The sequence below is a fragment of the Schistocerca serialis genome, chromosome 1 (genome assembly GCF_023864345.2).
Source record: "Schistocerca serialis cubense isolate TAMUIC-IGC-003099 chromosome 1, iqSchSeri2.2, whole genome shotgun sequence".
NCBI classification, from domain to species: domain Eukaryota; kingdom Metazoa; phylum Arthropoda; class Insecta; order Orthoptera; family Acrididae; genus Schistocerca; species Schistocerca serialis.
Window position 1 is genome coordinate 801,400,049 of NC_064638.1, and position 15,999 is coordinate 801,416,047.

The 15,999-nt window shown below is 41.1% G+C and overlaps 1 protein-coding gene across 1 annotated transcript in view; it reads left to right on the forward strand.

Annotated features, from left to right (window-relative positions):
- The window catches only part of LOC126434973 (ATP-dependent 6-phosphofructokinase-like), a 439,746-nt gene that overhangs the window by 270,472 nt on the left and 153,275 nt on the right, over nucleotides 1-15,999 (forward strand). Inside the window, exon 10 of the mRNA XM_050090461.1 lies at nucleotides 4,650-4,808. Coding sequence (XP_049946418.1) covers nucleotides 4,650-4,808 — 159 coding nt within the window. The remainder of the gene's footprint in view (nucleotides 1-4,649; nucleotides 4,809-15,999) is intronic.

Sequence of the window (15,999 nt, forward strand, 5' to 3'; positions counted from 1 at the left end):
ACACTGTTATAACAAAGTTATTGCAATAGTAATATTGAAAGAGAAACATGTACATGGAATATATATGGACACACTGTGTGGTTCCTGATATGGTACGTAATGGTAAATCTGACAGTTGATTACAAGGAGGTAAAGGTTGATGGTATACATCCTGGAGCACCAAGGAATAGTTATGTGTTAAAGGAGGGAACTGTAGCGGTAGAAAGTTACAGAGACATGCCAAGAATGTGGGTTGCAATAACTATGCAGAGATGAATACATTTGTACAGCATAGACTAACATGAAGAAATGCATCACACCAGTATTTGGACAAATACTGATTGACATTGCATTTCATACAGCAAGCCATGTGAAGACTGACATGAGAAAAAGAGCAGTGATCACTTAAATCAAGGTTTCATGGAGTAGGTAATTCTTTGCTGATTTGCAATGAAGAGAGAAACCTACACACATGTTTTTGTGTTTCAGCACACAGCCACTGGCTTTGTGATTGTCATGAAGGCAGTTGCTGAGTGCTAACACATACTGTGATTGTCATGAAGGCAGTTGCTGAGTGCTAACACATACAAAGGAGTGTTTTCTTCTTTGCTCTGATCATGTCCATGGCATAAATAAAACATGGAAGCAAAAGTCTTTTGTGGAACCACATTAAAAAGATATTTGTGCTCTAATGGCAGAATTATTATTGATAACCATTATAAAGTTCAGGTAAATAAAACATGTAACACAGTACTGTTTAAGAAACTAAAGTTAGCAGTCTTTGTAGATAGAGAACAAGAGGCATGGAATCTACAGCTTGTTGCCAACAAGGAGGTCACTTGGCTCAGGGATGTCCTGGGTGAGAAAGAGGGTGGAAGTTATCATCTTGCAGAGCATCTTGAGGAGGAAAGTTTACATCTGACATCAGGTCCCACCAATCTAAGAATGCGTGCCTAGTAGAGTCAGCACAGGATACTGCAGCTGATGTGCTGTGACCATTTTTCATCCAAAGTGCTGGTGAGTTCCTGTGTTTGTTCAGAAGTGGATCCTGATTGTGTTTTGCCACCTTTCAGTGGGTTGGCAATGACAGAATTGAGGTGGACCCATGCAGTCTTTCGCAAATGATTTTACAGAAGGTATCGGGTAAAAAAAATTGTTTTTCCTGTACTTGAAGCTTTATATGACAGGTTTGTTGTGATGTGCCCATCATGTTGTTAATGGTCATAGTTATTGTTATATTTATCTGGAAGTAAGACACTGTGCTAAATTTGAAAAAGGTTTTCAAAGAAAATACGGGTCACTATGATCTTGTGTTTAAAAGGTTTTCAAAGAAAATACGGGTCACTATGATCTTGTGTTTGGTGTATATTACATAATAAGTGGCCTGCATACAAAATTAGCTAATATACTGAATTTTTCTTTAGACTTGTGTGGAGGTCTCTACCTACCACCAATTTCAAGAAAAGTGATCTGACATTTTACACTCATTTGGGATCACACCACACCAGTGATAAAACCAGAGTGAAATATCCACAATAGTCCTCATATTTCATAAATGGTTTGAGGCATAGGAATGAGATTTTGGCAAATGATAGCATGCAAAGAGGAGAGTATTTTACCATGTGGTTTTTTGCAAAAGTTCATTGTCTACTGTGTTATTCTACTCTTCTCCCTTTTGTTCTTTTCCTAAAAAGACAGTCCTGACTGTCTTGTTTGTGCAGTCTTAAGTTTTGAAACTGTTCCTGCACTTCCTTAGAGTATGTTTTTTTCCTAATGGTTTGGTACAGTCTTACTATGACACATTGTTTTAAAACTCCTAGCTCACTGCCTTAGCAGGCTGGGACACCTAGTGGTCCTACTTCTGTTTCACTAGTTTCCCAGACTCAAAATTAACCTATTATCAGACTGCCATGATGTCTCGTAGAACTGTTGGGCAGTCTGTTTTATACAGGCCCTAATCATGGCGACATCCATTTCATCATGCAAGGTCTTAGTTGGGTAGTCTCGAGGAAGGTGCAAGGCAAGTCGCACGGTTCTACCTTGGAGCTATGTATGTGGCAGTTGGCTGCATTTCCTCCACTGTGGATGCATGTTCTAACAATGTTCATCAGTGCCAGATATACCATAATGCCACAGAGTGGCAGTGTCTTCATCTCATGGCGTTTCTGCTGTGAGCTGGTGCAGTATGTTGTCTGTGCCAATGACATTCGGATCTGGGATAACACCAAGAGAGTAGACTCTCTTCCCACTGTTCCCAGTTCACCTTTCCTAGCTGCTGGCATCTTTTATGTGCCTCCATACCTTCAAGACCCATGTCAAAATTGACCGGTAGGTGGTCAGATGAAAGAGCCACTCTACTCATTGCTGTAGTGAGGTGTCCGACTCCTCTCGCTACTGTGATATTGAGCATGTGAGGATGGTAGCAGACATTACTAGGGTAGTGTGTGGAATCATACCACCAAAGAACTACGGCATTGTGCTGTCAAGCTATATGTAGCTGGCAGTGACCACTTGTATTTGTAATCCTGGAGTACCATTCTGCATCTGCATGGGGTAGCCAAGCAGTCTAAGGCGCCTTGCCATTTTTCACACAGCTCCTACCCCCCCCCCCCCCCCCCCCCTCCCCGTTGGAGTTTCAAGTCCTCCCTCAGTCATGTGTGTGTGTGTGTGTGTTGTCCTTAGCATAAGTTAGTTTAATTTAGATTAAGCAGTGTGTCAGGCTAGGGACCGATGGCCTCAGCAGTTAGGTCCCATAGGAACTTACCACCACCACCATTCTGCATATTTTGCTTTGAAGTCCCCCACAATAAAGAGTTTACCACAGAGAAACAGCAGTGCTTCAAAATCTCTAGGGTCTAGAAGGCGCCCAGATGTCCTGTATAGAGGAATAGAAGTGTTCTGGCCTGATTATATTTCTACTGCTACTACAGTGGCCACAGCTGTGAGAATCTGTGGTAGCTGCACAATGTGGTGCTTGAGGGACATCTTAATGTAAATGGCAATACTTCCTCCCACTGCTAGTATATCATTTTGCTGGCAAATGAAATTTGGTGTCCTCACATATGTGCCATATTTCAGGAAAGTTTCCTGGATGGGGCAGATGTCAACTGCCTCATGACATAGGAACTGCCAAAACTGTCTGATCTGTGGGCATATACTGTATGCAGGAAATGCGCATACTGTTAATCTGTGGATTGCATTAGGTATAGCACACTGATCTTGCCTGTTGGTGATTGCCCACAGTGGCTGACTGCACTGCTGTCACAAGGATGTGCAGGAGAGTTTGGAGCAATTCTTTGAGTGCTTTCAGTAGGGAGCAGAGCACATCTTGAAATCATCTGCATTTGCACCAATTTCTTTGGCTGCAGGGATGTTTGTATGACATGGGCATTCTGTCATTGGTCCACTCCTATGAATGTCTACCCTGGCTGGCTGTGCAGACCTTGTAAGAAATTCCATGTTGTGAAATTGAGTAAGCAGAGGATAACCATTTTACTTGTGGTCAGTGCTGAAAAATTACCTATTTTGGTAACTGGTAAATTTAAAAAGTCAAGGTATTTAAAAAATTTGAGAACTCTGTTCACTAATTATGATTCCAACAGCACTGCATGGATGACCAATTCCATCTTCACATCCACCATGCATGTATTGGATGCCAAAATGGGGGCAAAAAATAGAAAAATAGTGCTACTACTTAACAGATGTCCAGCACATCCTGATAATCTGAGCTCAGAAATATTAAGTCAGTGTTTCTGACTCCTAATTGCATGAGTGATCTTCAACCATTAGATGTGGGCATACTCCATTGATTTAATGGAAATAAACAAAATACTTGTCCAGAAGGCTGTATTTATGCATGATAATGGCATGAACCCAAAATCTATGACTGTAACACTTTTGGATGCTAAGGACTGTGTAGCTGAAGCATGGATGGATCTGACTTCTTTATCTATTTTTAACTGTTTCAAGAAAGCAGGATTTAATTCCACTTAAAACACACAGGAACCACAGTAGATTTGTCTATATGTGTTATTCTAGAGTGTGTTCGGAAGTAATGTAATTAATTTATAAGGAAAGTTGTGTAAGGTGTTATAAGAGAACAATCCTGAGAGGCCCATAAAATTTTTCTGTTTGTTTGGTTTTTAATTATTTGATTTTGGGATTAGAGAGACTACTTTCAAATGGAAGAAGCACAATGAGCTCCCAGTTGTTACCTATGTTAATACTGCATCAATAATTAGCTCCATATTTTTCCTCAGAAGACTGAGTTGATCTGCCTTCAATCCTTCCACCAACAAAAACCATTAGCAACACTTAAGCTACAGTTATATAAGTTAACAGGTTACCATAGAGGCAGATATATCATGATCAACATAACATTTTATTTTATTTATGATTTCTGCTGTGTCTAGGCACTTTGAGTTACTATTCCATGCATATGACCTTTGCCAGTTTTACCATATGTTGAATGGTGAAAAGCTGAAGGGTATTTCCAGGTGCTGGAACTGACACTTGCATTTGACAGTTAAGTAGTGTAGCTAGTAACTTTAAATCTGTTTTCTGGGTGAGGTGACATTCTTCCTCTCTTCTTCTATTTTCCTCTTTCTATTTTTTATATTTTGCTGTTCATAGAGTTGAGTGGAGACATTCAGTTCATTATGTGTTGACAGTTTCGTAAGCTTGAGTGGCCAGATGTGAGAGGCTGGGTGCCACTTGGAGGAGCCATTCTTGGTGCTAAGCGGACGTTACCAGGACGTCGGCTACCAAAAATTGCAGAGCAGCTACGGAAATTTGGCATACAGGGTTTGCTGATAATTGGAGGCTTCGAGGTAATGTAAATTAGGCTGTTTTGTACAGTTAAGGAAATATGCTACCTCATGATAGGAGAAAAATCTCATAGCTAGTGCATGTCATTAAGACACTCTTGAGAATTAATTAAGTCAACTGAAATATTGGTAACTACAGCAAAACGGATACTATGCAAAGAAGTAGGTCAACTTTCTGTTTATGTATGGTTTTATATTAACAGGAATATGAAAGTAAACTGACAAAATAGTTTGGTTTGCAAGGTAGATTGTAGTTTACTCCCAGCTATATCCCAAGGCATATTGTCCATTATTTATATGTGTGAGTAGGAAAATTATATAGAATAATAGTTATTACTCATTATCACAAGTCCGCACCCGGTAGGTGTGTGGTCAGCATGACAGAATGTCAACCCTATGGGTCCGGGTTCGATTCCCGACTGGGTTGGAGATTTTCTCTGCTCAGGGACTAGGTGTTGTGTTGTCCTTATCATCATCATTTCATCCCTATCAACATGCAAGTCGCTGAAGTGGTGTCAAATCGAAAGACTTGCACCTGGTGACCGGTCTACCCAACGGGAGGACCTAGTCACACGAAGTTCATTCATTATCACAAGACTCCATAATTGTAATTTCCCATTTGTATAACTCTATAGAACTAGAAGGAAGAGCAGCGCTTATATCTCATTGATCAGTGTTATTTATCCATGTAGTTGTTACATATGAGCTTTATTTAGTAGTATTAGGTAGTGTTTGCACATTTCATTTGTTGAACAGGCAAAACTACTTCATATTTGGTAGGAGAGACAGTTTGTAATGGTCCATGTTAGAAATGACCTTCACAAAATGAGGCCATGACTGGATGTTTTTTTTATATGTATTATGCTGCAAAACTTACGTAAGCTAATTAAGTGCTACTCAGTTATGTTTGATAAAGAAACATTGTTTTTGAGCAAAATCAGTAATCTGGGTGAGGTCTTGGAAGATGATCTAGTTTGGTTCTGAGAGCCATACATTGGACAAGACAACATCCAACTGATGACCAAATCTGCAAAATTGTGGGAGATGCTATAATGACAATAACAAACATTATCAATATAATTCCAACTCTGTGAAAAATACGACATTATGATGAGCATTCCCTTTGATAGAGACAATTTCCCATTCTAGCAGATTGCACATTTCATTTAAGTAACATACTTCCAGTATGAAGATACTCTGAAAAAATAGACCAGCTGTTACAGTTCTACATAAAGTCTGAATGTGATTTCATGAGTGCAAAAACGTACAGAGGTGCACAGCAAGCATTTTTAACACATTATAATTTTTAAATTTTTATAATTTTTAAAATTGCTCTCTAATTTTAAATAAAAATATGTTTTCTGTTGTTGAATGTATATATTATTGATGTAAGGCACCTTTATCTTGGAAGGATTGTGACTGTTAATTGCCCTGTCCTAAATTCACTCTTCTTTTTCACTGCAACTGTCTGAAGAACTCTTGCAAGTATTTTTCGTTAACCACTTCACATAGTGTTCTTACTGCAAACTTCTTGCTTTGTGATCTCGGCTGCATGCCTCACAAGATGTACCTCTTTGACAGCATTCAGTGAGAGTACTCAAAGTATCTTGACCATTCCATTCACAGCTCAATGTAACTGAGATTTCTAAGTGGAAGTCATTCATGTGCTGGTGCCACTTCACTTTGTTATCAATCTGGATGTCTATGTACCTCATACATGTAGTCTTATCCAAAACAGTGACATGTATGGTCATGGCATATTAATAATTCAGCTGTCCTTCACCTTTTATTAATTTTCTAATATTTCTTCTTCTCCAGATCTTGCACATAAATAACAAAAGCTACATTACATTTTAAACTTCAACCAAAAAAGGTATGGAATCCAAGCTGAATTATAACATACATATTGACTTCTCAAATATACATCAAACAAGCTGCATCAGGATGTTCCATCAATGATCAGTGCCAGCCATAAAATTAATTTCAAAGAACATCTCATTTGCTTTTCATAGCATGATGGGCACTGTTCATGTATTAATTCATACACTATGTGATCAAAAGTATACAGAGTGGTTACACAACAACAACATCCCTGTTATGGACTGGCCTGCACAGAGTCCTGAACTGAATGCTATAGAATATCTTTGGGATGTTTTGGAACGCCGACTTCATGCTACGCCTCACCCACTGACATCAATACCTGTCCTCAGTGGAGCACTCCATGAAGAATGGGCTGCCATTTGCCAAGAAACCTTCCAGCACCTGACTGATTGCATGCGTGCAAGAGTGGAATCTGTCATCAAGGCTAAGGGTGTGCCAACACCATATTGAATTCCAGCATTACCGATGGATGGTGCCATGAACTTGTAAGTCATTTTAAGCCAGGTGTCTGGATACTTTTGATCATGTAGTGTATGAACTTGCTGCGTCTTATGGCAATCTAGTGAACCATGGAACTACTATTTTCACGTCTAAGGTGGTATGTCCTCTCATGAGGTTGCTTCACTCACCACCTCATGCTGAAGACACACATTGCCTCCTAACATTGCTCGAAACATGCCAATAAAATTAACAACTCCATACAATACCTGCAACTTTATATTCAATTCCTTATTTTATAACTTTTGAACAGTGAGTATCGTTTATCGATAAGAAGATATTTGGTGGTATGTATCACATCATATTTCCCTACTCAGACAAATGAGGCTACTGTAAGTCCCCCTTGTCAGGATCACAGAGGAGTATTTCAGACATCAGTGTTAGAAAGGCATTTTCTAAGAGAGTTATATGATTCCATGTAGAAACTAAGTTTTTATTTAATTCACCAGAAATGCTCAGAAAATGATTGTTAAATAGTGTATGTATATCTGACTGACCAGAAACAGAAATATTTTTACAATGAACATACTTTATATTGTCGACCTTGTGCTGCTGACCAGGCACTTCCTTCAAAACTGACCATATGGTTTTAGTTTTAGCCTTTGAATCAGTTATTCTATTTTTGCATCACATACTCTTTGTCTTCCTAATAGTATTTTTAAGCAACTTACAATACTGTGTGTAATGGGCTACTGTAGTTTGATTGTGACTACTTCCAACATTTTGATATAATTCCTGCTTTTTTCTATGTGATATCATCCCAATAGTCAGCCACCCACACTGCCTTTTACTGCTAGTACCCTGTTTAGAATGTTCTAGTAGAAAGCAACTCTCAAAGAGCATGAGAAATGTGTTAAGGAAAGCATTATATTTGTCATCTGTTGCGGGGCATTGATGGTCGAACCCGGGACTCCAGATGGCCGAGTTGAAGCTGGGACGCACCGCATCTCTTTTCATCAGGAGGCCGAGCAAGTTCAATAGCATCAAGGGGCAGTGCAGAGTGATACAGCGGTATTTGGAAGCATTGCTTTATTCAGCTAGTTTACAGAAGCGTAATGTCGGCACGCGGTCCGCGCGCTGTTCCGCGTGTCCGGCCACCTCAGCACTCCTGAACTGCCGACACCGCTGCTGCAGTCATCAAGGCCGCCCAACGATGGAAGTAAGCTGTGCTCACCCAGTTGCCGCTCGCTGAGGCATAGCAACTGGCACCGTTCCTTCCGCGATTCCGGAGACTGTTACAGTCCCTGGTCCCCACCGCCCTCCATCCTGTTTGGCCTGCTCTGTCCGACCAAAGGTGGTTGTACTGGTCACCCATGGCCCTCAGACTGCTGCTGCTCCCAGGACAGGACCGGACTTGAACTTGTGACCTCCTGGATGCTGTGCCGCAACTTGCTGCTAGTGGTGCTTGCCGGATGGCAACACCTGCCGCTGACTCTTGTGCTGCCACTGCGCTGCTGCGTCTCCTGAGGCGCATGCCTCACCCAGACCCCAGTACACCAAGTGGGAAGTGAACGTGGCTCATCATGGACCTGCTGCAGACAGCTGTCACTGCCCTCCTTCAGGTAGACTGTGCATCTCCAAGTACGCTGCTGCCATTCTGTCCCGCCCTGGTGTTGGGTCCCCGAAGCCGGAATACAGCCCGAACAAGTACATAGAAATAAAGTACAGGTTTACACAGAATATTTACAAAATCGCTGCCAGACTGGCCCCTATAAGTGTAGACCAGCACAAGTCCAACCCAACTCTCGACTGACCTGACATACACTCTAGCTAAAATTGCCCATCTATTTATACTGCTTTTCCCCTCACTTCTGATGTAGTGTCAGAGAGAGACAGAAACTATGGCAGGGTAAATTCCCATACGTCAGCCATTTACACCTCGCCTTCCTGGCTCTGGCCTAGTGCCCCCACCTCATACATCGCAATAACTTCAAGCAACACTACAGTTACCTGCCTCGGTGTTTCTTCACACTAAACACATCGTGCGTGCAATAATGCTGTTGCAGCTCCGTGCCCTGTTTACTCTGTTTGGTCTACTGGCTGCCGACTATTATTACACACTGTTAGTGGCCCCAGACTTCTTTGCCCAACCGCACCTTTACTGAATTTTCACAAAATTCCCCTTTTCTATGACTAAGACTGGTGCACATCTGTGTTATTGGCACTATAAACATCCTGCCACTCTTGTTCCTTAATGAGGTTTAAAAATCTTTCTGTTGCCATTGGATTAGCTTCCCTACATAATTTGCAATTATATATAACATTTGTTTGAGTACAAAAGCCTTTTAGTGTTAAAATTTGTGCATCATGGTCTGAAAGGCCATTCACTCTTTTACTAACAGAATACCCATCTAGTAATGAAGAATGAATAAAAATATTGTCTGTGGCTGTGCTACTGTTCCCCTACAACCTGGTTTTTCCTTTTCCTTTCACACTGGTTTTTCCTTTTCCTTGCACAATCATATACAAAATTAATATAGTCATGACATATAACTAATTTTTGGTACTTCCTATAAAGTGAACCAAGAACCCTCTCTAACTTGAGCAGAAATGCTCGGAGGTCAGAGTTAGGAGAACTATAAACAACAATAATTAGAAGTTTAGTTTCACTAAATTCAGCTGTTGTTGCACAACTGTTGGTGTTCAGTGCAGTGCCGTGATACATCTGTGGACTCAAAGGGAATACTTTTTTTTACGTACAGGGCCACTTTCCCACTCTGCAAAGAACTCCTTGAAAAACAGCCAACTAATCTATATCCTGGTAAAGGAAGCCACTGAATTGTCAAATAATTTAAGTGGTGCTCTGATATACCAATAATGTCAGAGCCAACATCTGTAAGCAGTTCACTAACTTTATCTCTAATACCTCTTATGTTTTGATGAAATATGCTGATTCCTTCTCTACTTGGATACCTCCTCTGAAGGTGATTCCTTCGTTGGAGGGACTTCCTTTAAGCAGTTATACCTATTAGCTGATTTCAATCTAAAAAAAGGTGCAGCTATAACACAAACTATTGGAGGAATTTTTCCATGAGTGATCCCACCACCATCCACAACACTGTCACCTATAAGCTTTGCCAGCCTCTGCTTCTCAAATCTATTGAGATGCAGGCCATGCCTAGTAAAACACAATGTACTGGTAGATTCAACTGGCACTACTGCAAAGTGACCCACACCCTCCGCCATCAGTGCCTTCTCCAGCCCCATATCTAAATCACCTCCCTGCAAAATCTCCAATCTGATAACGGTCAGCTGTTTGGACAATTTCATGTCTGCACCACAAGAGTTATTTATCCTGATGTGTGTATTACTTACCCATTGCCTAACTCCCTTAAACATTCCAAAATCATGTGTATGAAAGGCCTTACTTTATCGAATTCATCTTTTCCTTTGTGGCTCTACTACACTAATATGTTTACCAACAGATTGATTCCTATGCTTGCCCACAGTTGTTACTCCGTAGCTCAAGTTAGTTCAACTCACGAGTCAATTCTAAGAGACAATATATGCATATCAATTGCCTTTCACCATATCTAGGGCGTGCTTTATGGCAGTTTAATATTCTTGGCCATGTTACCTAAATGTAATGATATACTTCCAGGAGATGGTGCCCCACAGCTCTTCTGTATTTGAAAAAAGCCATATTACCACAGTGAGCTGTGGTAAAATCCTTTATTTATACAACCAGTTTCATTTGTCTGACCATCATGAGGTTCATAAAGTACTTACAGCCTCACATTAAACAAAATATGAGATCATTATCATCAGGTGATAAAATCGTGAATAATGCACTGTTATCATATCATAATATAAATTATGTCATCAGTTTATAAGAGCCGTATTAGAGAGTGCATACATTCATGTTAAAACATCTGAGTGTATACATTCCCGAGCACAGTTTTTATAGATTCACACCATAATTCATATTACAATATGATAACAGTGTATGATTCTGTACAAAAAATTCTGGATCTATAGCCACAAAATTTTTCTGTGCTTACCTTTCAATTATTGTGCATGGTCTCCTTCAAAATACTCCCCACCACAACAAATACACTGCTCCCAAATGCCGTTTCCACTTCTGGAAGCAGTCTTGGTACCCCTCTTGCAGGATTGCGGGAAGCACAATCTATAAATTTTCTTGTATCTCGTCTATTGTTGCAAATCTTCATCATTTCAACAGGCTTTTTAGTTTTGGAAATGAAAAATAGTCCACAGGGGCCAGGGCTGGAGAATACAGAGGATGAGGTAGCACAGTGATTTCATTTTTTGTCGGTAGTCAGAACAACAGGGATGGATGCACAGGTTAGTTATCATGATGCAAGAGCCATGAAGTGTCTCACATTTCAGGCCATTTCCTTCTCACATTTTCTTGCAGGAATTGCAGCATGTCCTGATAGTACCATCGATTAACAGTTTGCCCCTGTAGCGTGAGTTCATGATGAACTCATTGGCATGAGTTCATGATGAATTCGTCCTTCAAAGTCAAAGAGAACTATCAGCACAGCTTTGATAGTTGACCTGACCTGATGAGCATTTTTTGATATTGTGGAACCTTTCCTGACCCTTTGTGAAGACTGAACCTTGGTCTCAACATCATAACCGTAGACTCATGTCTCATTACTAATTATGATTCTCTTAAGGAACATCTTGTTCTCATCTGTGCGACTCAAAGGCTCTTCATATATTGTGAGGCGAAGATCTTCCTGATCTTGACTTATGAACTGTGGGATGAACCTGGTAGTAACACAATGCATTCTAAGATCCTGTGTCAGGAATTCATGATGTGATCCAACTGAAATGTTACATTCTTCTGTGATCTCTTGGATGGTCAGTCTTCAATTGGCGTGCAAAATTTCATTGACGTTCCTGATGTGTCTCATTGATAGATGTTGAAGGGTGTCCTGAACAAGGGTCATCTTTAACTTCTGCCTGGGAATTTTAAATCATATGAACCATTCATAACACAGAATACAGCATAAGCACACATCACTGTAGGCTTCCTGTATCATTTGGTGTGTCTCTGTAAAAGTATTCTTGAGTTTCATGCAAAATTTAATGCAGACAAGTTGCTGCTCTAACTCTGCCATCTCGAAATTCACAAACTGTGAAGCACAATGTACAACAATGAAACTTCTGGTAATTACACATTAAACATGCATAGATGCCAATCACATTATGCCTCAACACACCACTGGTGCAAAATTACCAACGTTCTGGAATTTTTTGAACAGACATAATATTTTCATGGTTTTATCACTTGATAATTATGATTTTACATTTTTCCTAACTTGATGCTATGAATATTTTTATGAACTTGATAATGGTCAGACAACTGAAACTGGCTATACAAATAAAGTATTTTACCAGACATTAAAGGCAGTAATGTGACATTTTTCAAGGAATGGTATACCATCCAGCTCCACTATGCACTATTGTAAATCAATTTTAACATGGTGTTTAAGCAGGAAATTTAACCCTAAGATTGCACAGTCACCCTCACCACAATGAGGCAAAACTGCCATACAAACACGGAAATTTCTTATACCAAAGCAAAATCTCCATACTGCTGATCCCAGTGAGCACACATCATTTTGACTCACACCAGTTAACTTACATCATGGTGGGCCCAATCTCGTATTCTCCATGATGTCCAAACTTGCCATAGACACCTGTGAACCCATGTACAATAAAAACTTACACTTCTCTCACTGGTGGCACCATGCAGTGACTCTGGAGCAACCCCCCCCCCCCCCCCCTGCACCCTCCCCAAATGCCCAAATGCTGTTAAACAGTGAACTACTATTCCCACTCTGTGTACACATATCATTCCCCATGTTAGGGTTTTGCCTGCAGTCGCATTCTGGAAGCTCCACTTTTTCACATTTCTCACGTTGGGACACTCTGCTTTTCCACCATCTATGATCCTTTTCTCTACACCTCTTAACATTTAAGACCTATGCTAAACATTGGTTACAGCATCTATCTATTCCTAAACTGTTTTAGTTGCTATGCCTTCAGGTAGCACTTAGGAAATTTTGTCCATATATTTTTGACATATTATGTGACAACTGCCACAAAAACAGGTTTGTAATTCCCTCTGTCCTCATTCAGAAGGATGCTTATGGTATCATTGCTTTCCATCAACTAGTACATAGTAACATTTAGCTTTAGAGAAATATTATTCCTGATATACATCAGTGACTTTCCCACTAGTGTTACTCTTGGTGAAAAAATTCTCTTCACTGATGACAGCAGTATTATAGTCACTGAGAAAACAAGAGAACTCCTTGCCGAGAAAGCAAATGAAACTCTCAAGGAAGTTTATGATTGGTCAATAAGCAATAAAGTGACATTGAACACAAAGAAAATTAATGCCATGAATTTCAGTTTGAAGAGGAAAAATGAAAATGTTAAATTAAATGTAGATGGCACCTCTATAGACTGTGTAACAAATGCAGAATTTCTAGGAGTGAATATTGATTCTCAGATGAAATGGTGTGAACACACAAAGGTACTTGCGAACAGAATGTCATCAGCTTGTTATGGCCTTAGAATTCTATCATCAGTGTGTAACATGCAGTGTCTTTTAGTTACATTTTATTCATATGTACACTCAGTTCTTAGCTATGGCATTCTTTTTTGGGGAACAAATGCACAAAATATGAACACAATTTTCAAACTCCAGAAAAGAGTCATAAGAATAATAACCAAAAGTACTAGTCATGTTCATTGTAAAGATCTGTTCAAAACACTGGTGATTGTAACTGCTCATTGTGAGTACATTTGCCACTCAGTTATACACATCATTATTTGTGAAATCGTTGCAAATGCTAGGAACAACGTATTCTCAAAACACACACATTCGAAGACTGAGTGCTCCACAACACAAGAAGACTGCAGGAATGGGTATAGACAGACGACATTGGGCAAATGGCTGCTGAAAACACCAGGTAAAGCTGATTCTTCCCAGGCTCCCCAGTACATGGAAACAGACAAACTTGAATAAATGGATAGTGAAAAATACCAAACCCACTCTGTCAACTGATATTTCTTTTTTAGGGATAAATGTGTAAGTGGTTCTGGTAGGGTGACACGTCCATCAAGTATTCAACAGTCCAAACTCACTTTTAAATTAATTCAGCAGAACTTTCAAAGTCTTGGCAATAAGCACAACGAGTTGGATACCATTGCAGCAATTGATAACCCCGATGTTTTAGTTATAAGTGAACACTGGTGTTGTGACAGTGCCACGACATTCAAAAGTGCCGCTACGTTAGTACGCGAACACGGCGATAGAGGCGCTCCGCAGCTCGGCCGAGCGCGGGAGCGCCACCTGGTTATGAACGGCGCCGGCCGCATGTCACGGCCCGGCAGTCGAGTGACAGATACGGAGTTAGTAACATGTAACCCGCGAGTGTTTCTACTTTTGTATCTCCACGCACTTTATTAGTGATTAAAGGTTATAACACTTTTTGGCGACGAGGTCGGATATTTTTTTTTTCCCTGCGTTGTGGACTTGTGTGTTCGTGTCGGGGCAGACATGGAACAGCTTATGCAAGCGCTTATTGAACAACAAACACAGCTGACGGCTGCTATTCAGGCGCAACAATCACAGCTGACGGCTGCTATTCAGGCGTTGTCGACGTCGCTTACTCATCGTCTGTCTTCCTCTTCTCCGCCTCCGTTTCCTCCTTATGACGAGGCCGCTGAAGACTGGGAGGATTATGAGAAGCGTTTGCGGCAACACTTCTTGGCTTTCGGTGTTGTCGACGCTCCTATGTGTAAGTCGTTATTTCTATCTTGGATTTCCCCACGGATCTATCAGCTGTTATCTCAGTTAGCCCCTCTGCGGGAACCTGCCTCTCTGTCCTTCCAAGAAATGTGTGACTTATTGTCTAACTATTACCGAAAAAACACCCATGTCGTTGCCGCCCGCGTGGCTTTCTACCGGTGTCGTAAACAGCCCCATCAATCTTACCGGGCTTGGGCGGCGGAACTACACGGTCTGAGTCGGAAATGTCAGTTTGTCACGGACACTCATCATGAGTCTTACGCTGATTCAATGGTTCGGGACGCTATTTTACGGCTTGCTCCTGATAAAGAAGTTCGGCAACGTGCCTTACAATTGCCAAACCCGTCGTTGTCGGAAGTTCTCAGCATCGCTCAATCGTTTGAAGTGTCTCACGCTGCTGGTGCGCAAATAGACGCGTGGTGTGATGTAGGCGCTGTACACACCACTTTCGACGCAGACAATGTGCCTGTTCCACAGGAAAACGACGATGTGGCGGCGGTGCACTCGCGTCAACAACGTCGCGTTGGGCCGCCACGCTCGCAGCGAAAACAGCAACCACAGAAGCAGGCTCGTTCCGCCCTTCCTTCTTGTCCACGTTGTTTCGTACAGCATGACAGAGCCGCGTGTCCAAAACGTTGGGCCACGTGTAATTCATGTAGGAAAAAAGGCCACATTGCTTCTGTGTGTCAGTCCCCTAAAGTTCCTGTTGACGAGGACGAGGCATCGGACATGGATGTTAACTGTGTGCTTTCTCCAACGAATAAGTTGTTTGTTACTGTTCGTGTTCTGGATAAAGACATTCGCATGCAAGTGGACACTGGCTCTGCAGTAACTCTCATTAATTCTCGCACGTATTTGGAGTTAGGCTCCCCTTCCTTGTCTCCAGTTACGCGAAATCTACGAACTTATAATAAGCAGAAAATTCCTATCGTTGGCCAGTTTGATGCTTCCACTGCCTACAAGTCTGTTGTTAGGCCCCTCACATTTTATGTGGTGGATCATGCGGGCACTGAAAACCTG